This window comes from Drosophila persimilis, unplaced genomic scaffold (assembly GCF_003286085.1).
Source record: "Drosophila persimilis strain 14011-0111.01,24,50 unplaced genomic scaffold, DperRS2 tig00000002-arrow-pilon, whole genome shotgun sequence".
Lineage (NCBI taxonomy): Eukaryota > Metazoa > Arthropoda > Insecta > Diptera > Drosophilidae > Drosophila > Drosophila persimilis.
Genome location: NW_020825289.1, coordinates 7,926,789 through 7,948,404, shown reverse-complemented (window position 1 = coordinate 7,948,404; position 21,616 = coordinate 7,926,789). Strand labels below are relative to the sequence as shown.

The following is a 21,616-nucleotide window of genomic DNA, read 5'->3' as shown; positions in this document are numbered from 1 at the left end:
TAAAATATTCCCCATAATCTGAGCAACCTTAAACACACAAAATGATCAAAGGAACCGAGAGTGTCCTTTAACCAGATTAGACTCAGACTCCCGTTTGCACACAGAAAGCCTCCGGGCCTGCAGGCCTCTCAGCTGTAGGTTAAAGATACAATAATACCATGTCTGTCTGGCATTAAATCGACTTAATGGGAAATAATTACATTTTGATGTTTTAATTGAATTGATGGCAGGACTTGGGTGCGACAGAAACGTGTCTGAGTAATCTATTGGCATATTAATGTTCATCAGTATTTCATTAATTAACGTGAAATTATAGTGAAAATGATTCTCCTCCAGCAGCACAGATGTTCAAGAATAATCCGCTTTTCCCCTAGTAACGAATAAGATCTCTTTAAACCAGCATCATAAAGATGGCCAGGCCAGGCCAGGCCAGGCCAGGCCCCCCTACTGAATTGCGCAATTCTCTGTTTATCTTGTGAAATGTCTGCCCCTCGGGATGAGCCTTATCTAAGTGTTGGAGAGCCCCCCGATTTATCTTTAGGGTGTAATTTGTAACTTTGGGGCTGGTCTGTTGCCTTTTGCTGAATTGCATAAAGACATGGCCTGGCATTCGGTTTGAGTTGCTGTCACGCGAAAGACACACAAAAATGACAAAGATCCTGCAGAATTCCCTGCTGCAGCCAAGGACGCGCTACCAGGTGTTGGCCACGATGATCGGTGAGTGGAGGAATCGCATCGATTGTCCCCAATGTCTAATGTCTACTGTGTACAGTGAACATCATAACATTCGGCCATGGCCTGGGCGTGGGCTGGCTCTCGCCGACCCTGTCGAAAATCCAATCGCCGAGCTCCCCGCTGGACTTTGAGGTGAACATCGACGAGGTATCCTGGCTGGGCTCCATGATCGGTCTGGGCAGCTTGTGCGCCAATCTGACCATAGCCCTGCTCCTGGAACGAGCGGGCAGAAAGTTCTGCATTTACCTTCTGGCCGTGCCCTATGCGGTTCGTAGTCCTCTCGATTGTGGGGTTCCCCTAACAGAGATTCGGTCCCTCTTTGCAGTGCCTCTGGATACTCGTTTACTTTGCCTCGAATGTTGGCTTTCTGTATGCCGCGCGATTCCTGTGCGGATTCACTGGAGGCGCGGCATTTGTGGTGTTTCCCATTTACATCAGCGAACTGGCGGATACCAGGTATTTCAGATACCCCCCACTACGGAAGCTATAACTCTCTCTTTGTCTTTCGTCTACAGCATTCGAGGTGCTCTGTGTTCTTTGGTGATGCTGTCCTACAACTTTGGCGTGCTGGCTGGCTTTGTATTGAGCACATATTTGCCTTATCATGTGGTACCCATGCTGGGCATTTGTCTGCCGATTGCTTACTTTTTGGCCAATCTAAAGCTACCCGAAACGGCGCCATATCTCCTGAGGCAGGGCCAGCTGAGTGCTGCCGAGATATCGTTTGATTATTACAAAAATCCAACAGACCGCAAAGCCAAACAGACAACCAAGTGCGATTTTGACGAGCTTCGAACAGCAGTCCTGGCCCAGCAGTGCCAGAACTCGGAGCCTCTGAGTTACAAGGACCTGAGTAAGCAAACAGTTGGTGGGGGGGGCACTTTCGTATATTAAATCTCCCTTGGATTTCCTGCAGTTACCAGACCCGCCCTGAAGGCCTTTGGGGCAGCTGCTGTCCTCTGCCTGGGACTCGAGTGCTGTAACGTGTACAGCTTCATCAACTACATGTCCGATACCTTTGCCTCGTCCGGACTGGCCCTGGACGCCAACACTTCAACGATCATCATTGGGATAGTGCAAATATTCGGCGTCTATACATCGACCCTGATCGTGGACATTGTGGGACGACGACTGCTCATGCTGATCTCAAATCTGGGCGTGGGGCTGGGATGCATTGCCTTCGGCTGCTTCACCTACTGTGCGGAGCAGTACGATCTCACGGCTTTCAATTGGCTGCCATTGGTGCTGATGATCGTCATCATTTATTTGGCAAACATTGGCCTAATCGCCCTCTTCTTCCTCCAGCTGGTGGAACTGTTTCCAGCCAAGGTAATACTTTCAATCCGACTCGATTATGGTTTTTATATAGTTTGTGTCCCTATTCAGATACGCTCGCTGGCCACCTCCATATCGGTGGTGTGGATGAGTATCTTGATCTTTGCCACTTTGAAGCTCTTTCCTCTGATGATGTTCCACTGGGGCATATCGGTCACCATGTGGTTCTCCGGCGCCTGGTCTTTGTTCACATTTATTTATCTACTATTTTTCTTGCCAGAAACTATGGGCAAGTCCATGATTGAAGATTAAGATTTCTACATTTATGCCCCTCTTTACAGCGATTATTATCTGCGAATTATACGATTTGTGATAGCGAAGATTACGTTTAAATCCCCCAAAGTCTGAGCTACCTAAATCGTATAATTTCTCGAATGCAAATAGTACTATCCATGTCTACTAGATTGCAGAAAAGCTTGGCAATCAGCTCAATTTTTATAGCCAGAATGAGGCAAAAGTTTACAGCTCTTTTCAGTTTGAACACCTGACTTTCGCACAGCATTAATGATAGAGCAGCAGTCTTTTCGGGGCACACTTTTAGGATCTATAGACAGGTAGAATCATTACTCAACAACTATTACTCTTTATCATTATTATAGCCAGAATGAGGCAATAAAGGTTCCAATCTCCTGTCATATGGCTGTCTTTTCGGGGCATACTTTTATGATCTATAGACAGGTAGCCTATATAGAAGCTGAGTCTTAAAACATTGTAAATTTGAGCAACCTCACAACTCGTGCACACAAAATCCTAATTATTCTCCACCTATGTATGTGCTCTTGGCAAATAGTTTATGATTTTCGCATTGAATTTAATAATATTCTGCAAATATTTTCCCCAATTCAATTACAGTTTGCAACAACAAAACTGAATTACGAGAGAAAACTTGCACTTGCACTTGCACAGAAAACCGAATCATAAAGTTTTGTGTAAATTTTCACAGGCGAAAATGCTGTTGGCCGTATAAATATTGGTCTTGGCCAAGTTGTCCGTTCGTTTTGGCCAGTCTGCGCTGTCTGTGCTGTCTGTGTCCTGTCCTGTCCTGTCTCTCTGTTGCTGCAACATATTGCATTTTAATGGGAATTTCATTTTCATTGTCAACACTTGTGTGAATTATGAAGGTGTGGCGGGGGGGGGAGTCCCAGCGTCAAGGATAAGTGGGCGAGGATACTCGCTCCCGCCTGGCACACAGTCGTAAATTCTGGCTCAAGATTAAAGCTCCTTGGGATGGTAGAGTGCCGCTGCCATTGGCAGCCACACAGGACATTTGACACTTTTCCGGCTTAATGAGGCACGAAGCTCCCATCTTAGACCCGTATCTGGTCTGACTTGGTCTGACTTGGGCTCCATGGGTTGCTCTCTGGGTGGGTGTCTGGCTGCCTGGCTCTATTGTCTTCTGGCCGCACATTTGCGGACGACGTGTGTCAACGCATTGTGCGGTGTAAATTGCTTGCTTCTATCAACCTTCCACCACCTAGCCCTCCCCTCCCCCACATAGTACTCCTGTCTTCTGTCTCCTTCTGTGCCCTCCGCTCGTCTCCTCCCCCCTGCTCGACGGGGCTAACCAATGCAGCACTTGTAAGCCACTCCCTCCATCGCTGCCATGCCATCGTTGACAAGTTGTGTGCATAAATTGCAACTGCCTCAGACCGTATACAAAACATGTGAAGGATGCGACTGCTGCTGCTGCTGCTTTTTCTCCTACTTCTGTAGGTATGTATGTATGCACCTCCATGGTGGTGCTCCTGACTATGCATGAGACAGACAGGCGTATCCTTGACGCTTTCGGATTTTATTTGCTGGCTTAATAAAGGCATCAGCCACCGGCAGAAGAACCCACCGTCCTGAAGTTGCAATCCCAGCCCCATCCTGCCATCCTGCCATCCTGCCGCCCCTTGTTAGTCTTGTATGCCTGTCTGTGGGTTTTGTGGTGCACTTGCTTCCGGTTTGGCAATGTTGCATGATGCAGCGCTTAAATTGCTGCCACAATTACACATGTCGCCGTGTGTCCATGCCAGTGTCTGTATTTTTGTGACTCCTGCAGGGTCAATGCTGCCTTGACAGCCACACAACCAGCCACAGAACCAGCCCGCACTTCAGCTTTAAAGATGAACCTATTTTCGGTGAAAACCAGCAGATTCTTTGCGAGACATACTAGGAGGAACTCCACTATGGAGGAACTTCAAGCCGCTGACAGCAGGAGCAGGTGAGAGAGAGCCTGGAGAGCCTCTTACTGCAGGGGAATCGTCTAAGAACCTCAAGAAATTGGTTTTGTACGATAAGCACATGGGCGATGATTTCTACCAAGATATGGCCTCGTTTGTGGCGGGGACGCGGTTGGGTAAGGAACAGCATCTGGAGTATAATGGAAGTCCTGGTCTATATCTGGTACCCATGGTTTTATACCAAAGCGGGACGGTATCAGATGCTTCCGACGATCCTCCAAGTCCCAGCAACTGAACGACCTGTACTCCCAGATATAAAAACGTACCAAAAATGTCGAAATAAACTGCTAAAAGGAGAATTTTGTATGTTTTTCCAACTGAGTTACCATCTAACTTAATTAACCCCAGATTTATGCACTGCACCGACCCCACCCCACACCGCACACTGCACACTGCACACCCCCCCTCATAATCCGCTAGTGTGTTCCAAAAAAAAACCCTCCATAATCCTAGTTCTGCCATTGTTTCTGTCTTTTGTTGATAATTACTTTTGATAACTTCGTACTCTCTCGCTCTCTCTCTCTCTTCTCCCTGCAGCGCACCGCACCGCACACCGCATTCTCTCAGTATCGCTTACAGCTGTTTGCCCTGCTGTTGCTCCTTTCGCTCTCATGCATATGAGGGTCTTTAGGGGCCCCTGCCGCCCCCCCTACATACAGCCTTCTGGGGCTGCTGCTAAGTGCTTTGTGAGCCTTGAGGTAGGTCGAGTAAAAAACTGCAAAACCAAAAAAAAACGTGCACAAGCAAAATAAAATTAAATGCTATGAATAATGCAATTAACGTTGACTAAAGTCGGAACGTGAGACCATGAAACATTATCCCGCGTAAAAGAGACGAAAGAACAAGTTTTTTGTTCAGCTCCTGCAAGTGTTTCCCGATTTAAAGTGGATACAAAGTTGGAGCAATTAAGTGGCATTACTTTTTCTACACTTAAACATGTGGCATACATTTTGTCACAGCTCCAGTAATCTATTTATATTAATTTAAACTGGTTTTATATAAAATTTCTTTTACAAAAAATAAAGTGAATCTAAAACTGGCCAAACCTGCCTTGAGATATGTATCTGGAAGCTTCCATTTGTTCCCATTTCTTTATGGGTGCAGGGATTGCATGTATTTTCAGTACATATGTACATACATATATATTTACAAACACATGCGTATGGTTGTCTGTGTAGAAGGAAGTGCTTGGGAAAATATTTGCTACACATATTTTAATGTTTACTCTGTCCCGTTCTCCAGTTCTCTTGCTCTCTTCACCCAGCACCTTGCTCTCCTTACATTCAAGAGATATGTTATTCAGTGGGTATGGTACCAAAAACTATTCAAATTATATTTTAATTCCTAAATTACATAGCGAATTATAGCGTCTGTCTGAGATATTTTGCATCAAAAACTTTCGTTTGCAGTGCTTTACTATTTGCACGAGCTTGTGTGGCCTTACCCACTAATATTAATTTACCTTGGCGCTTTGCGTTCGTTTCTTTGTAGGCAAATGTGTGCGTGTGTGTTGTGTGTCTGTGTTCGTGCATAATTCGAGCCTCTGCTGCTGCTCTTCCTGTCTTTTTTTTCGCACATTTTCTCTTATTGCATTCCTTTCGAGCGCACGCACCCGGCGACGCCGACATCAAGCTTCTTATATTCCTCTTCTAAATGTCAGCAGTCAAATATAAGTATGTATATTATGTATATGTATGCATAAGTATAAGTATACATACGTTTTGCGGGTTACTTTTGCCGAGTTGTCCTTGAAATTTGTGCGTATATACAGTGTCTGCTGCCAAGTGCGAGGACAGCTGTTAAAGCTGGAAATTTATGCGATGGCTTATAAATCGGATTTATTTCCAGATGAAAACAAGTGATTCACTGGCTCCACTGAGGAAATGCTTCAAAACGCGTATTAATATTACTTGGCTTCAAGCAGTGCGCGTAATAATAATTAATGTACATTAATTATATGCTATTCTACATTAGCCGTGGCAGTCCATCATCTCCACTTGAGATGGTAACAAAACAAAACGATCCCCCCTCCATAAATACTTATCCCACTAAATCCGATTAATTGATGAATCTTCAATGGATTATTAAGTCCCATTATGCGTATCGATCGACAATGCCCAAAATGCAAATCGAAAGGTCATTGAATCGCCCATATAGAGAAGAAAACAACAAAAAACAAAGACTAAATAGTGGCCAAAGGCGAACGCGACTCGCCCTCACAGACATCATTTGTATGACTGGGTCATCATCGTCTCCAAACTCCAATAAATAATTAACAAATTTTGATTGAAAATGTCAAATATCCATAGCCATAGCCCTGAGCTAAATCCAAGAGCCGGCCAACCCACAGCAGACAGGCCCGAAAAACAAAATAAAAAGCACATTTGCATAAGAGCGGCCGATAAAAGAGAGCGCCCCAAAGCAATTTGTCAACGTAAACGCCCAAGAGAGTCCCGCTCTCCCACTCCCATTGCGGGTCGGGGTGTTAACATGCAAATGTCCGTCGGAAGAGTGGAAGGCAGGCAGTGGAAGCAGGAGATGGGGTGATGGTGATGGTGATGGTGATAGGAGCGTGCTAATTTGTGAAGAAAGAGGAAGGAAGGAAGGGCGGAGGCAGAGTCCAAATAGAGTCGTAAATATGGCAAATGTTTGAAGCTTCCTGCCCCCTCCTCTCTGTCGCTGCGCTATTGGCCATCATTAAGGCAACAAAGTATAATTATAAAATTATCGGTAAACCAAGCCAACGTCGCACCGATGATGGGGCGTTGCGTGTGTGAGACGAAGACTACATGGCTACATCGAGTTGATGCGGTCTCTCACCTTGAGCTTTTTATATTGATTTCAATTTCAGGCAAAACATAAGCAAAAACCAACAAGAAAGTGGGCTCTCGCATACCCTATACGATGTTTGTATACCCTTTCTACGCATAGTACCAAGTATTTTTAAGGGGATTATTTATGGACAAGTCTTCATTTTATTTAAGTTCTTTATTAAATATTGTGCCAAAAAAAACCCACCCTCTGGCAGGGTATAACAACAACTACAACAAAAAGCCGCTTGTCTTCCATCTCCGAGAGACGCCTGGATATTATCTCAAACGAAATTGGTGCCACTGCAACGTTGCGTTGCGGCGTTGAAATAACACACATAAAAGAAAAATAAGTTTACTAAACTGTTATTACATCTACAATACAATACTACAAAGACTACCCATATGCTCCCTCCAGTGAAAGGGGCAGCGGCAGCGGCAGAGGCAGAGGCAGAGTCGATCGGCAGGTGGGTGAATGGAGGGAAGCTCCGTGGTGGCTCTGGATGGGGAAACGAATCGAAAGTGGAACGAACGGATGTACAACAAATAAACCAAGCACTCGGACAGTGGGCCAGAGTCGGTTGGGCATGCCCAAATCGGTCCGTCCTACTGCTAGAACGTACCTTATGGTCGGATACGTGATAAAATGTCTGTTGAGAGAATTCTCGAGAGTTCACTTTATGCCGAACAGAGTACGCAGAGCCCCTTACAAAATTTTAAAGTCATTTACTTATTTAGTAATTCATTTGGTTAACCTTTTGGCAAGGGTAAAGAAAAAATTAAAATTAAAATACAATCAAGTATAATTTAGGCTTCATAAATTTCAATTTATTGCGTTGAAAAAAGTGAGGAAGAATTAGCATTAATTAAATAAATATATCTGAATATATGTTTAATAAATATTATTCTTAGCAAACGAAATGTATTCATTGAATCTTTTTCTGACTTTTTCTCCATGGTTCCTCGAATGTTTTATCTGTTTTATCTGAGGCTGCTACCAAGATTGCCCAACATCCTGTGCCAGTACGCCCCACTGTAGATCTCCAGATTGGGGCGAAGCCGAAAATTGCAGTGGCACTGGGGGCCAGTCGCAGGCTCCAGTCCCAGTCCCAATCCCAGTCCCAATCCCAATCCCAATCTCTAGGCAGAGTCCCAGCTGTTGGTGAGTGGTTATGGCGTTGCCTTAACCAAAGGGTGCCCCCGCCCCAGACGCAACGTAATGCTCCACTTACTTCCTCGTAAGCGAAAGAAAGAGAAATAAAACACAAACTCAAACAGACCCGACCGAGACACACCATCGAGGCTTTCAATTTGCACAAAACTTCACATAAATTACATAAGTTGACCAAAAAAAAAAGCAAAACAAAAACGAGACTACAGAAAAAAGAGCGCTTGCACGAGAAGGAGATGCAGAAGAAGATGAAACAGAATAGGCAGTAGGGTAAGTGCACCTTTTGGAACTGGCCGAGATCGAAACTGGTTGACCAACTGACCTTGAAGCCGAGATGGGACCCAGCCCGAACCGCAACGCACCGCACCACGCGAGTCTTACGCAATGCACCGATTCCCCATTCAATCTTCTTCAGGGCCCCATCTACACCATGCAAACCGAATTGCAGCTTACAGCCTCGGGCCACTCGAAGAGACCCCCCCTTAAACGATTGCAAAATTCCATTTGAAATTTTGTGAGTTTTCCCCCCCAAAAAAAAACAACCACCACGCTTGGGTCCGATCTGGTAAGGGGAAGATCTCTGGCTTGTCAAATATGTAAACAGCCAGGCCAAAGCCAAAGCCAAAATTGGTGAAGTGGCAGCAGGGGAAAAGGCAACACCGACGCTGACGCAGCTGCCGGTGCTGCTGCTTTTGGGCCGGTTCGGTCTCAAGTGTGATATAAAAGCCCGGCTACCAGCCAGCCAACGATCCATAGTACAAAATCACTTGCAGCGCCAACACACATCCAGTCCAGTGAAGAGTTGTAGTTCATCAACCCAATCGAAATGTTCAAATTCGTGTTGATCGCCAGCCTGCTGGCTACCGTTGTCCTCTCCGCACCCGTGAGTGTTAAAGAAAAGAGAAAACTCCCCTGAACAAAGGAAAACCACATGGAAAATCTCAATTTAGTGACAAACAAACAAGTTTAATCGCGTTGCTGTTGGTGTTTTAGTGGCTATATTAGGTGGGGGTGGGAATGGGTATGGGGTTGGGTGTTCTCAAGATCGGACGCACTTGGGACGCTTGGTGCTGCGATCCATATCGCACTTCTCGAAGCTGCTGCACTTGACATTGCCACAATAGCTGCCCGTAGCTCCAGCTAGGAATTAAACAAAAGTACAATCATATTAGAAACAGTTAAAGGCTAACTTTAGTCACCCACAGCTCCAGATCGATTAGGTAGGAAGGAATCGATAGAAGCATACTAAACTATACTCTGCGAGGTTTGATGGTTTGATCCTCAAATTTAAACTATCCCATTACTTAAGAACGTTCGTGAAGAACCAAATCGCTTTTAGCAAAAACTTTGAAGCTATGGACGCAGATCCTATTAACAGATTCTGCCATATTTCAGGCAAATATCTTCCAAAGGAAGAGATCAGTAGTCAGATTTCATTAGATTTCTGCATGTATGAGGGGTAACACTTACTATTCTTGCTGCCGAAGGGCGACTTGTCTCCACCAGAGTTGCCCAGCTGGTTAGGCTGGACACAGCTTCGTCCGTTGCACAGATTTGGGCAGCACTTGCCACCGATGGCACTGCACTCGCTGTCGTGCAGGCACTTGGGCGTACAGTTCTGGACTTTGGTCGAGGAAGGACAATCTGTTGGCGGCAAGGGTGAGGTGAAATGTTAGGAAAGCTCCAGCGAAAGCTTGCCAGCGAGAAAGCTGTACTGTACTTACCGCTGGCAGCCAGTGTTGCCACCACACAGGCAGCAATCAGGAGCGATAGAAAGCACAGTCGAACTGTAAATTTGAATGTGAATGTTTAATGAAAGCCGCATTCTTTATGGTTCCGCATTTGGCACTCATTCGCTTTCATAACACCTACCCATGATTATAATTGTTGGTATATTTGTTTTGAACAGTTGAACGTCCGCTTGGTTACTATAGTCAACATCGACTGCCGCTCGTCGGGCTTTATATGCCGACACACAGCCGTTTCGATCTGACCGAACAAGTTTTCAGGTTATTTATCGTTAGTTTTTTTTCTGTTTTTTTTCAGTTTTTTTTTAGTATTAAGACTACTTCCCCACCTTGCCTTTGCCACGCCTCGCCTTGACGCGTGATACTAAAACAAAGGAAAGAAAAAATATTCCACCCCAACAACAGCGAAAACTTATCATTTTGACTTTGAATTTACATATAGCTAGGATCGGGATAGCCGATAGCTGTAGACGCTACCCGCAAGCCCGCGAAATGTATAGCGAAACATGGAAGAAGGATGTAGAAGATACATACAAGATACAAGCTATGATAGAAAAGAGCAATACAAATCTATTATTTTATTTGAGTATTAAAATAAATTCTGTGGGGATTTGATGTTGTGGAAGTTCCTTGTAATCCTTACCATTCAACGAAGGTAGTTTCTTCACATAAGTATTCTAGTAGAGCATTTAGCCTACCAACGAGACCCCATATCGAGCAGATAACTGGAATACATCGACACATTTTTCAATTACTGCTTCCGTTCATGCATTCAAGCAGAAGACAAATTGAATATGCTTGGGGAAGGAGAACAGAAATAATGTGTCAAAACATCGCAATCAACGTTTCGTTCGCTCTGTTGAGTCATACTCGTTGCAGCTAAGATTAGGTTTACACGATCGTTACAAGTTGTGATAATCATTTGCTAAAATTTGTCAAAAGTTGCCAGCAATTTCTGGTAGTTGCACTGATGCGCAACACATAGCATCCGATTCATGTTGGAATGACAATGGGAACATTCTTTGTCCATAGCACCAATCAGCACTTTCGGATGAGCGAAAGTTTTCAATATTTGACAATATATGGGTATCAGAAACAATTTTCATTCAGATTTTTCCATGGCGATAATCTTCCTGGCTTGCATAAACCTTGTAGATCGCAAGATCATGTAAAATTATTATATAACCGTATCTGACAGATGTCTATACGCTCAATAGTTAGCAAGGTTCATTGGGTCATTAGTCAGTATAGAAAATCCCCACATGATGTCATATGTGCAATGGAAGGGGAAATCCAGAGGTCTGACAGACCGAACAGAAATGATGCGGTATTCACCTTGAAATCAGATTCATATTTTATTTAAATCACAAGAATATTTAATTGGAAAAAAGGGGCTTGAGTCTCACTTCGATCAGGTTGATTAATGAAAATTATTTCTCTCCGATTTCAGATCGATCAGGATGAGGAGGACAGATTAGAGTTGGAGCGCCAGCAGAACGAAAATGCACAGTACTCCTTCAGCTCCAACATCGACGATCAAATCAACGACAACCAGAATACAAGGACAGAGGAGCGCGATGGGGGCACCGTCAGAGGCTCGTACAGCTACACGGATGGATTCGTGAAGCGCACCGTTCACTATATCGCCGATAAGGACGGCTACAGGGTGCTCAAGGACGAGATGCAGGATATTGGTGATGGACCCCAATTCAATCCCGATGGCCAGGCCGACGTTGAGGGCTCCCTCATCGGCAAGTACTCGATCAAGCTGGACAAGAGCGACGAGGACAAGCACTACAAGGACATCAGGGCTTAAACCTATACCGCACCCTGTGCTTAGTTAGAGAATTTCTAACATTTAGAAATGGACTGAATACTTCGTAAAGTAAAGTTACAACCATCCGAACGAAACAAAGTTGTATTTTTTTCTCCTTAATAAAAACAAAAACAAAAGGAATTATAAAATTATAAAAAACCAAAGCTATTCTGTCATTAATGGATCTATATACATATGCATCAAAAAGGGCCTTATAGGCATTGAAAATTAGATTACTGAAGCCCGTCAAAATTTGGGCATCAACAAAAATTGTTCCATAATTGAATCTAAGTAACGAATAAAATAACCAAGAGAATGTGGGCCAGTCTGTAAATACTCTGCAGATAGATCGTTTCCTTCTGCGACAGAAGAATATCACCCTATGAACAGTGAGCTCTGAGGCGTTATCCCCTTAGAAATTTCTACTTATTCACATCACTTTCTTTTTTTTCTCAAATTTATTTGTAATTATGTTTATGTATTGGTTAATTTTGCAGTGAGGTGCATCTAGGAGCAGAATGTTCTGTTGTTCTTGTTCTTTGCTTAGGTATTGTTTTGAATTTTGTTTAACCTCATCATAATCGTAACTTTGTTGCTTCTGATTTTTACTTGCTATTATCTATGTGGTTTTCGTTCTCTCTTTTGCAGTTTTGTTTCCTTCTTTCGTTCTTTCGTTTATCATTTGCATTGCCTTTGTATTGTTTTTTTATCAACAGTTTTTCTTAATGTATAGGGGGCCTTCTTTTGAAATTATTTTCGTGAATTAGAATTACGTTTATGCGCTATATGCTAAAGAAATGGTGTGGATATGGAGAGTCGTTTCTAGGCTCGGGTGAGTGTGGGTGCGGGTGATTTGTCTGGTGGAGAATACTAAACTTAGGCTAAAATTACAGTATAAGAACTTAAGAACTAGGCGCTGGGCCCAGGCGATATACACTCCAATTAGTTTATAAATTACACAGTAAAGTATGTGTATATATATATATATATATATATCTCATATACATCAATATGAAGTTCTTATATTCATAGAACAAACCAAACGAACTTCGCACATGCGCGAATAAATTATAAAAATATAGTCTTCATAGGGGGTGCCAGACAGATGCCAAACTATGATTTCTATCCATATGGTACAATTAATTTAAAAATAAATATATACATTACATATAATCTAATCTGTTTTTTATGCTTTACGTTTGCCTTTTGTTTTTTCGTTTTCGTTTTCTTTTCCATCTTGTTTTTCTTTTTCTTTTTGTATGTTTTCTTGTAATTACACTGAGAGTTTATAGATTGTTTGTTTTTTGCTTTTTATTTTTTAGTGTGCTTGAGATATCCTTAAACAATCACAAAAACAACGAGTATCTTTAGGGATATGCAACAAGCACAAAATACACAACACTCGTTTGTTTGCCCTTTAAGCGTTCTTCCACCTCCTTCTCCTCCTCTTCGTACTCTTTTTGGCTTTATACAAAAAGTTGTAAGAACTGCAAGGTTACTTAGTTTACATGGGTCTTTGATCGGTCTAAAATATACACACATATGTGTATATATTTATGATATATATCTATCTGTTGCCTTGGCTTTGTGTGTGTGCCCTGGGCTGGGACTGGGCCTGTGGCTGTGCCTGTGCCTGTGAACAGGACTGGTGTTGCTGCTGGTTCTGCTGTGCGTAAGCCTCTGCACTTGCGCTATAGTGTGTCTGTCTATTGGGATACATACTCATATGTATATAGCCATTGCATTCTAGTCTACATGTCTATGGGGGGGTGGGGGGTCTCTATATTACTATAATACGTTGTTCACATGGGCGATCGGCAGGGGGTCCGGCACTCATCTGATTCCACAGGACACACACAGCTTGGCCGCACCGATGCAGTCGTCGTGACAGAAGGCTCCGCACTGCTGGCAAATAACCATTGCGTTCAGCGAGCAGGCGCAGTTGTTGGCCGGTGCTGTTGCAGCCTCGCTGCCCGGCGGTGTGTTCTCCCCACTTTGACGCAGCTGCAGCAGAGGATGCACGGCCTGTTGTTGCGGCTGTTGCAGTGGTGGCTGCTGTTGCTGAATGACTGTTGGCGTGGCCCCGGCTGGTGCTGCGGCTGTGGTCACTATGTAGTTGTTGCCGGCGGCTGCTTCCATGAGAGCGGCGGTGGCGGCTGTTGAATTGTTATTGCTGCCATCGATGTAGGTGATGTTGGTGGATCCTGCCAAGAAAAGGAATTCGATACATGAAACACTGAAGCAAAGGGATTCTCATGTGGATTACATACTTACTAACAAATTATAAGTTCTATAAAAATATAAACAAGTTTGAGAGGCAGTTCAAAGCTGAATGAGCCCCTGATGAGACATGCAAGTAATCTATCTATCCATACAATCAAAAATCAGAACCAAAGACAGAACCAACCTGTGGCTGGGTCCTAGGGTACGAGTAACTCTAACAAATCTACGCAACAAACTAATGACTGCGTGCCAATTAATCATGGTTTCATGGATTGAATCCACTCAAGATTGAAGGATGATGGATGAAGGTGATTTGAAAGACGTACCTCGCTAACCACTAATAATACACCAATTTACCTGCAGCGATATTGCGCCGCACAATATTCGCGGCGGCGCCCACATTGCCAACATTTCCCATCTGCTGATGATGCTGTTGCTGTTGCTGCTGATGCTGCTGCTGCTGGTGCTGCTGTTGTTGCAGCTCGTGATTGTGATTGTGATTAAGATGGTGATGGTGCAGAACCTCGGTGGCAGTAATTGCCGGCGCCATAACGTTGCCGCTGCCCGCTGTATTATCCACCGATGCGGGACGCCCGCGTCCGCCCATTGGCAGGCCATTCAGGCTGTGCAGCGGATTCTGAACGGTGACAAACTGCCAATGCACAATAATCATTAGATATGTATATCAACAAGAGAACCGCTTCCAAACACTTACCTGATTCTGATGCAGTGGCGGGGCACTGGACGCCCTGGGCGCCTGATTGTCGGCCGCACCCACAGTGGCGCGATGCACCAACACGTACTGGCCACTGCCGTTCTGATGGATCAACTGCTCTGGTGCCGCCGGTGGCTGTGGCTGGGTCTGTGCCACTGGCAATGTCGTCGCCTGCTGTTGCTGTTGCTGCTGGAGTATCTGAAGCTGCTGGGGCGTGGCATTGGCCGCTCCAGGTCCCGGACTAAACACATGACGTATCAGTGCGTTGGGTGATGGCTTCCTCTGGACATATTTCTTACGCGGAAAGCCGCTCATGCGAGGACCAATGACCTGCAGACGACACAAATTGTTGATTGAAAATGGTCTCAAAAGGAATTTTAAGTGAATGTTCACCTTGTACACTCCAGGACGTCCAACGCCCATCAAATTGGGCGGCAGGCCGGCGGGCAGGGCTCCAGTGGCAGCTGCTCCTCCAACCAGCAGCTCCTCCGGCTTTAGCATATTCTGAATGGGAGCTGCCGCCGCCGGTGCGGCGACCACATTCGCGGAAACCGCCGTCATGTTCGACAAGGGTGTGGCAGCCACAGTTGACACATTCAGCGGGCTGCTCACAGGTGTTGCCGTTGTGGTCACTACCGTTGGCTGCTGATGCTGGTTGAGTATGGCCGCGGGGGGACGCAGCTGTGCTTTAAGATTCTCGCGATTTGGGCTATTCTGGATGACGGCCTGGCAGATTTGATAGCTTCGCTCGAGATTAACAGCCCCTGGGGGCAGCCTATTGCTGGTGGCCTTGCGTCCCTTGCCCGTCGGCATCTTCGGTTGCAATCGCTGCTGGGCAATGGTCGTCGGCACCCCCGAGGGAGGCAGCGTTTTCATCGTTAGAACGCTTGGCAATGTCGGCAACTGCTGCATATTGCTATTGTGATTGGACAGCTGCTGCTGGGGATGCTGAAGGGCCTGCGACTGCTGTTGAGGCACTGCTACTGATGTTGCTACTGAGGGCGGTGGCGGCTGGGGCTGGGGCTGTGGCGCGGCTGTTACGGCAACAACATTAGCATAGGCGGACGGAATTGTTGTGGTGTTTGCTGTTGTTGCTGCCGTAATGGGTAACGCACTGGCGGCGGGCCGCGTCATGGAAATAATATTCAATGGCTTGGATATAAATTTGGGCTGCGCTGCTGCGGGGACAACAGTCTGCTGCTGCTGCTGCTGCTGGTGTTGCTGTTGCTGCTGCTGTTGGAGCAGATTGTTGTTAGCGGCTTGAGCCATCAGCTGCCGCTGATGGAGCTGTGCCTGTTGCAGGGCAAATTGCTGTAGCTGCTGTTTCTGTTGCACTGCCTGCTGCTGCTGTTGCTCAAGTTGCTGCTGCTGTTGCTGGGCGATCAAGTTGGGCGACAAAAACTGTTGGGTTCCATTGCGTAGCGTTACAGGCAGAGTTTTGGCCAAAGCATTGCTACTCGTCGCCTGCTGTTGCTGCTGTTGTTGCTGTGCGGCCGCTGCTTGCAGTGTGAATTGCTGAAGCAGCTGCTGCTGCTGTTGATGTTGCTGCTGGTGTTGACGTTGCTGCTGCTGTTGCAACAGAAAGTTGCCAATAATCTGACCATTGGAATCAACCAGAATCTGGCGTTGCTGTGGCGCAACCGCTGGAGCATTCTGCTGTGGCTGCATCGGCTGATTGAGGCTCAGATTGTTGCTGCTGTCGTTGCTGTTGCTGCTGTTGGTGATCACGGTGCTGGATACCTCCATTTCGGCAGCTGACATGGGCACGGCTTCGCCCAGAATCTCCTGCGTAATCTGGAAGGACACCAAATGGTATCAGAAGATTCAAGTGGCTCTATAAACTTTGTCGTGTAACTCACCTCGTTCCCGTACTCGGTGTGGGCCTGTGGCAAAAACGAATGCTGTGGCAAATGCACTACATCCTGGATATGCACATGCTGTCGCTGCCGTTGCTGCTGCTGCTGCTCTTGTTGCTGCTGCTGTTCCTCTTGATGCTGCTGCAATTTGTCCACTATTTGCTGCACTGCATCACTGTCCTCGTCGTTCATAGCTTCCAGCATCTGCTGTTCCTGCTGATCATCGTCGATACACTCAACGAGATCGTCGTCCTCCTCCTCCAACTCATCGCTCTCGTTGAGGAACTCCTGACACGCATCATCATCGATGACTTCTTCCTTGACGACCTCCATCAGATTGATAGCCTCATGATTCAGTTGCTGCTCCCTCGCTGCTTGGGAGCTTCTTTGGGGAGTTGCTGCCATCAGCTTAATGTCACCAAAGTTCCAATCGTGCTGGACGTGCTGATACATTTCGCTCGAGTTCAACTCCACAGATGGCTGCTGGTGTTGCTGCTGCTGTTGCAACGTGACCACCGAGGAGAGCATAGCCTGGACATCGGCCAGAGTTGACCCTGCCGCTGAGGACAGCGACAATGGGGCTGTTGATGATACTCCTACGGCTGCTACTGATGTTGTCGACGTTGCTGACGCGTTGGTGGTGGCCGCCGTTACAGTGGCCGGCATGGAGCTGGAATTGCTGCTCGAGCACGATGATGACAGTGAAGCGGATGAGGAGGATGTAAAGCTAGTGGACGTGATCGAGCTGGGTGGAGTCGAGCTGCAAATCGAGCTGGGTATGGCCACTGAACACATGGGCGAGTCATCCAGCTTAATGCAGTGCTGCTCCTCCTCCAGTTTGAGTGCCGAATGCGCCACTGTGCATGCAACGAAAAGAGGAAAGCAATATAGTTTATATTTAGTTTAAGGGCTATGGAGGCATTATGTATTACTGTTGGACGATGACGATGATGTGTAGAAGGTGTGATTGATGTCTGTATGATGGTTGTGGAAATATGCTGAACATGAACGAACACAAGGGAAAAACATTAGTCGGGTGGGTATAACAAGGTGGAGGGGCAAGTCCCCTAAGCGCTGAACAGTAATCAAAAGATGGCTCACCATGATCGATGGTATCTGCAAACACGAAATCATGGCTGGCTCCTGATGCTGCTGCTGCCACTTCCGCTGCTGCTGCCGTTGTGTGATCTACCTCATTAGACGCATCCAATGGCCCTTTGGTAACTAGCTCCACGCTCTCCAAATAGCTTTCAAAGTCATTGACCTCCGCCTCGGGATTGTCTGGCGGTGTGACAGCCGCCGTGGCTACTGCCAGTGCAGCGGCGTTCGCGGCTTCAAGCTCCACCATGTCCTGATGATCAATGGAAATGAACTCTTCATTGCACTCGGATGGCTCGATTTTATCACAGGTACTGTTGATAATTGGCTGCTGCTGTTGTTGTTGTCGCTCCTCATTGATTCTTGTTGCAGTTATCTTCGTTGTGGCATGATCCACCACATCCTTATTGAGGGTGGGCAGGGGCGACGACGGTGCAGTGGCAACGACAGCATTCCCTGACGACGAATAAGGAACAAACGGAGCTTCGATTTTCATCAGTTTGCTCTCCTTGGATGTGCTCGGCAGCACCTCATTGGGATCATCATCGTCATCGTCTAGTATTATTGTTGGTGTCGGCTTGCGACGCGATGGGCTGCTCGACGGACGTTTGAGGATGCGACGCTGTTGCTCTGTCCCTACTAAGCTATTCTGACTGCAACTAGTCTCAGGCGGAGCAGTTGTTGTTCTTCCTGCAGCTGCTGCTGCTGGTACGCTAGTGTTTGCTGCTGCTGCTGCGGCTGCGGCTGCTGTTGTCGTTTCGCACTTTGTGCTCTGAAAGAGTGGAAAGGTCAGAGTACAGTTCAAAGCGCAGAGAGATCTCCGATCCAATCATTGCTTACCAAATCAAATTTCAGTTCAGTCTCATTATCACATGTTGCTTGTTGCTTTTGCTGTTGCTGTTGCGTTGTCGCTGGTGGTTTGGGCTCACTCTTAATGGTTGTCGTCCGATGCTTCTCCTTTTCGATCTCTAGCTTCAGCTTGCCAACTGTGGTGGGCATACCCGATGCATTCCTCGCATTCTTCTCCCCCCAATAGGGCTCAAAGTGCTTCAATTTCCACGGATCAAGCTTGTTCTTCTCGCGCTCCGCCTCCGTCTTAAGCTTCAACTGGTTCTCGGGCGTGAATTCTCCTTCGCTCAATCGCTCGCGCCACTCCAGACAGGCGCGGGCAAAGAATTCATTGTTCAGGCATGACGCAGTTAGTCGAATGGCCTCAGAGGTGGAGCTCCCACTGCCACTGCCACTGCCGCAGGCACCACTACTGCTTGGCTGATCTAGCCCATGCGGCGGCAAGAACTGTGGCTCCACAACGCTGGCCTCACGATCGACACTGGGCAACAGCTGAATGAGATTGTATTGATATAGCGGGGGCAGCAGCGAGAACGTCTGCTTGTTCAGCAACGCCCTCAGATTGGTGGATGCCAATATGGAGTCCGGTGTCTCCAGATCGATTTTTCCGTCCTTCGTTTGCTCAATTTGCGCTGCTGTTGTCAGCTTCTTGTTGCTGCGACGTCGCGGCTTCACGCTGAACCCGGGTATGGAGGCCAGCACCTCGCGCATCGTTGAGGCCTGCGAGGAGGAGGCACCTTTGCTGCCCGGCGACGTGGTGGCTGCATTTGCAGCCTGGGCTGCTGCTTCGGCTGCTGCTGCTGCTTCGGCGGCCGCCGCCGCGGCTGCAGCTGCCTTCGCCTGCTGTTGCTGCTGGATGCGCCGACTGCTGAACATGCGTGCGGGGGGAGCTGAATTGGAGGCAGTATGTGGGACCAGCGATGTCAGTCCTGGCATTGCCGCTGGCAGAGGATCTTCGCTTGGCGCCATGGACTTTTTCTCAAGTGTTATGGGTTTCACGATTATGCGCGGCAGGTGACGTCTAAGGTGGAAAGGAAAGAAGTCGGCATATGAGCATTTTGTTTTGGCACAACAATCAAATGGGAAACTAACCTGAGACTATGCGAGTGCTTGGTCGTTGGGGACACCACCTCCGTATGCTCCAGCGCCAGCGGATCCTTTTCATCATCGTCCACGAGATTCACATGCGCCGTGGCTTCCATTATTAATGGCGGCACAATAATCGTTTGCTGATGTTGCATCTGCAGTTCTGCTTGTGGAATGAGAAGTTGTTGCTTTTGCTGATGCTGCGACGCTGTCGTCGTGTCCGGCGTAATGGTTTTCATTGCTTATCTGTCTCTCGGTCTCTCTCTCACTGCTCGAAACTATTTACAGCCAAATCTTCACAGAGGGTTTGCTATCTATTCTATGTCCATGTCCCATCAGGCCAGTTTCTTCCGCACATACTGAAAATCAAATTGAGAAAGGGAAAAGTCAGTGTCGGGTATCGGGCTTCGGTCTTCGGTTTCCGTCTATCTGTGCAGCGGCAACAGCTGACAGGCGGCAGGAGGGGCTTTTGCGTTTGCCCTTGATTGGTTTTAAATCAAATCAATTTGCAGCACCGGAAGAGAAATTATCGGAAGGGCAGAAGAGCAGGCTCTGCGGTAGAAAAATGTGGGGCTGTACACTGCCCCCCTCCTCCACCAAGGGTACCGCAAAGGGGAATAGAAATTTTCCATTTCCCCCAACAGCGATGTGGGTGTATGTAAAGTGAATCGGGAGCATTTTACTAACCTGACCAGCAGTATTGTCCATTTTAAGGCAAAGCGAGAGCCTTTCTGTATAATTTTAACGTTGCGCCCTTTGTATATGTACTTCCATCTGTGTGTTTTCGTGTCTATGGGTGTGTGTGTATGTCCGCTGGTTTGTTTAGGTGTGTATGTGTGTATATGGATATATTTAATCAGATTGCGGTTCCACGGTATTTCCTATATACTTCCGATATCTTATTTGGTCTCTTTTTTACATTAATTTTTCCTCTTCCGTTGCCTAAAAACCAACAACAATAAAAACAACAATGTTACTACAACAACAAGAAACGGTTAAGCAGAGTTGTTTTTTTCCTCCCGCACATACACTCGCACACACACGGTCAGGCACACGCATACACTAACGCGCAGTAAGCACGTAGAAAATTACTGCCTTTGGCCACGATTAGAAGAGTACTTTGGGGTTTTTCTATTCTCCCATATATTGCAAGACGGGGATAGTGCCTTCCACCTTTATCTATTGCACATTGTATGGCCACCGCTGCAATAAACGGCCACTGAATTAAATATTGAATGGGGGGAAATGTGAATGCCAAACACACAAACAAAAGCAAAGCAGCTACAAAATGATTCTTTTCTAGCTGACTATGACGGTCTCTTTCTGGTACAAGTGTTCGGCCTGGCGGCCAGCGGCTGTCCTTTTCGTGCACGCTGCTACGCAGAAAACCTTTGCGTGCAATTGAATGAAACTAATTTATTTACATCACATAATTGCACACTAAGCACACACTAGATCACTATAGTTATCGCATTTAAGCTTACAGGTTGCGTTTGTGAGCAGTTTTTAAACATATCATACGCAATTTTTAGTTTAAATACGGACCAAAAACAACTATTAGTATTTTAACGCGGAATCAGTATTACCATAATTTTGCTATCGAGTATGTTTTGTAAATACCGAAATATACCGTCTCATTTTACAAATATTCAGTAAATAAGGTAGCCCTATCTACCGTCATGGTAGATTTAAAGAAGGTAGGGTAAAAAAACTCAAGAGCAGACTGATTTTAGGTTGCTAATAATTAGGAGAATTCTTTGACAAAATCCAATAAAAGCAAGTGTTTAAAATAAGCCAGTCAAGTAGAAAATAGATTCATTAATTGGATAAAATTATGTGGGCAGGGCTGAGAGATCTAGATAGATAGTAATATTTCACGGAATATAAAAATCGAGGGATGTAGAACTTGAATTCGTCAGTATATTTTTTAAATGAGACGGTATATTTTG

At 46.1% G+C, this 21,616-nt stretch overlaps 4 protein-coding genes across 6 annotated transcripts; 2 read left to right on the top strand and 2 right to left on the bottom strand.

The window, feature by feature from the left end:
* Positions 1–647: 647 nt before the first annotated feature.
* LOC6590871 (facilitated trehalose transporter Tret1) lies at positions 648–2,715 on the top strand. The gene is made up of 6 exons (XM_002016127.2): positions 648–717; positions 773–1,002; positions 1,061–1,191; positions 1,251–1,588; positions 1,652–2,064; positions 2,122–2,715. The coding sequence occupies exons 1-6, from the start codon at positions 648–650 to the stop codon at positions 2,320–2,322; spliced, it is 1,383 nt and encodes a 460-aa protein (XP_002016163.1). The 3' UTR covers positions 2,323–2,715.
* A 6,222-nt stretch (positions 2,716–8,937) lies between these two features.
* On the top strand, positions 8,938–11,978 carry LOC6590300 (cuticle protein 21). The gene is made up of 2 exons (XM_002016125.2): positions 8,938–9,159; positions 11,475–11,978. Exons 1-2 carry the CDS (start codon positions 9,103–9,105, stop codon positions 11,838–11,840), a joined length of 423 nt encoding a protein of 140 aa, XP_002016161.1. The 5' UTR covers positions 8,938–9,102; the 3' UTR covers positions 11,841–11,978.
* Positions 9,216–10,226, bottom strand: LOC6590870. Its single transcript, XM_002016126.2, has 4 exons — positions 10,149–10,226; positions 10,001–10,063; positions 9,747–9,920; positions 9,216–9,416 (listed from the first exon to the last, which is right to left on the bottom strand). The coding sequence occupies exons 1-4, from the start codon at positions 10,150–10,152 to the stop codon at positions 9,316–9,318; spliced, it is 342 nt and encodes a 113-aa protein (XP_002016162.1). The 5' UTR covers positions 10,153–10,226; the 3' UTR covers positions 9,216–9,315.
* A 1,104-nt stretch (positions 11,979–13,082) lies between the features above and the next one.
* On the bottom strand, positions 13,083–21,168 carry LOC6590298 (polycomb protein Asx). 3 transcript variants are annotated; one of them, XM_002016123.2, is made up of 11 exons: positions 21,152–21,168; positions 20,355–20,609; positions 19,674–20,026; positions 18,573–19,602; positions 17,736–18,504; positions 17,567–17,632; positions 16,638–17,491; positions 15,172–16,572; positions 14,779–15,108; positions 14,421–14,715; positions 13,083–14,044 (listed from the first exon to the last, which is right to left on the bottom strand). In XM_002016123.2, the coding sequence occupies exons 3-11, from the start codon at positions 19,904–19,906 to the stop codon at positions 13,674–13,676; spliced, it is 5,349 nt and encodes a 1,782-aa protein (XP_002016159.2). In that variant the 5' UTR covers positions 19,907–20,026; positions 20,355–20,609; positions 21,152–21,168; the 3' UTR covers positions 13,083–13,673. The 3 variants fall into 3 exon arrangements, with proteins under 3 accessions (XP_002016159.2, XP_026842785.1, XP_026842786.1); XM_026986984.1 differs by lacking the exons at positions 17,567–17,632; positions 21,152–21,168 and having other exon boundaries at positions 20,355–20,845; XM_026986985.1 differs by lacking the exons at positions 13,083–14,044; positions 17,567–17,632; positions 21,152–21,168 and having other exon boundaries at positions 14,401–14,715; positions 20,355–20,848.
* Positions 21,169–21,616: the final 448 nt, after the last annotated feature.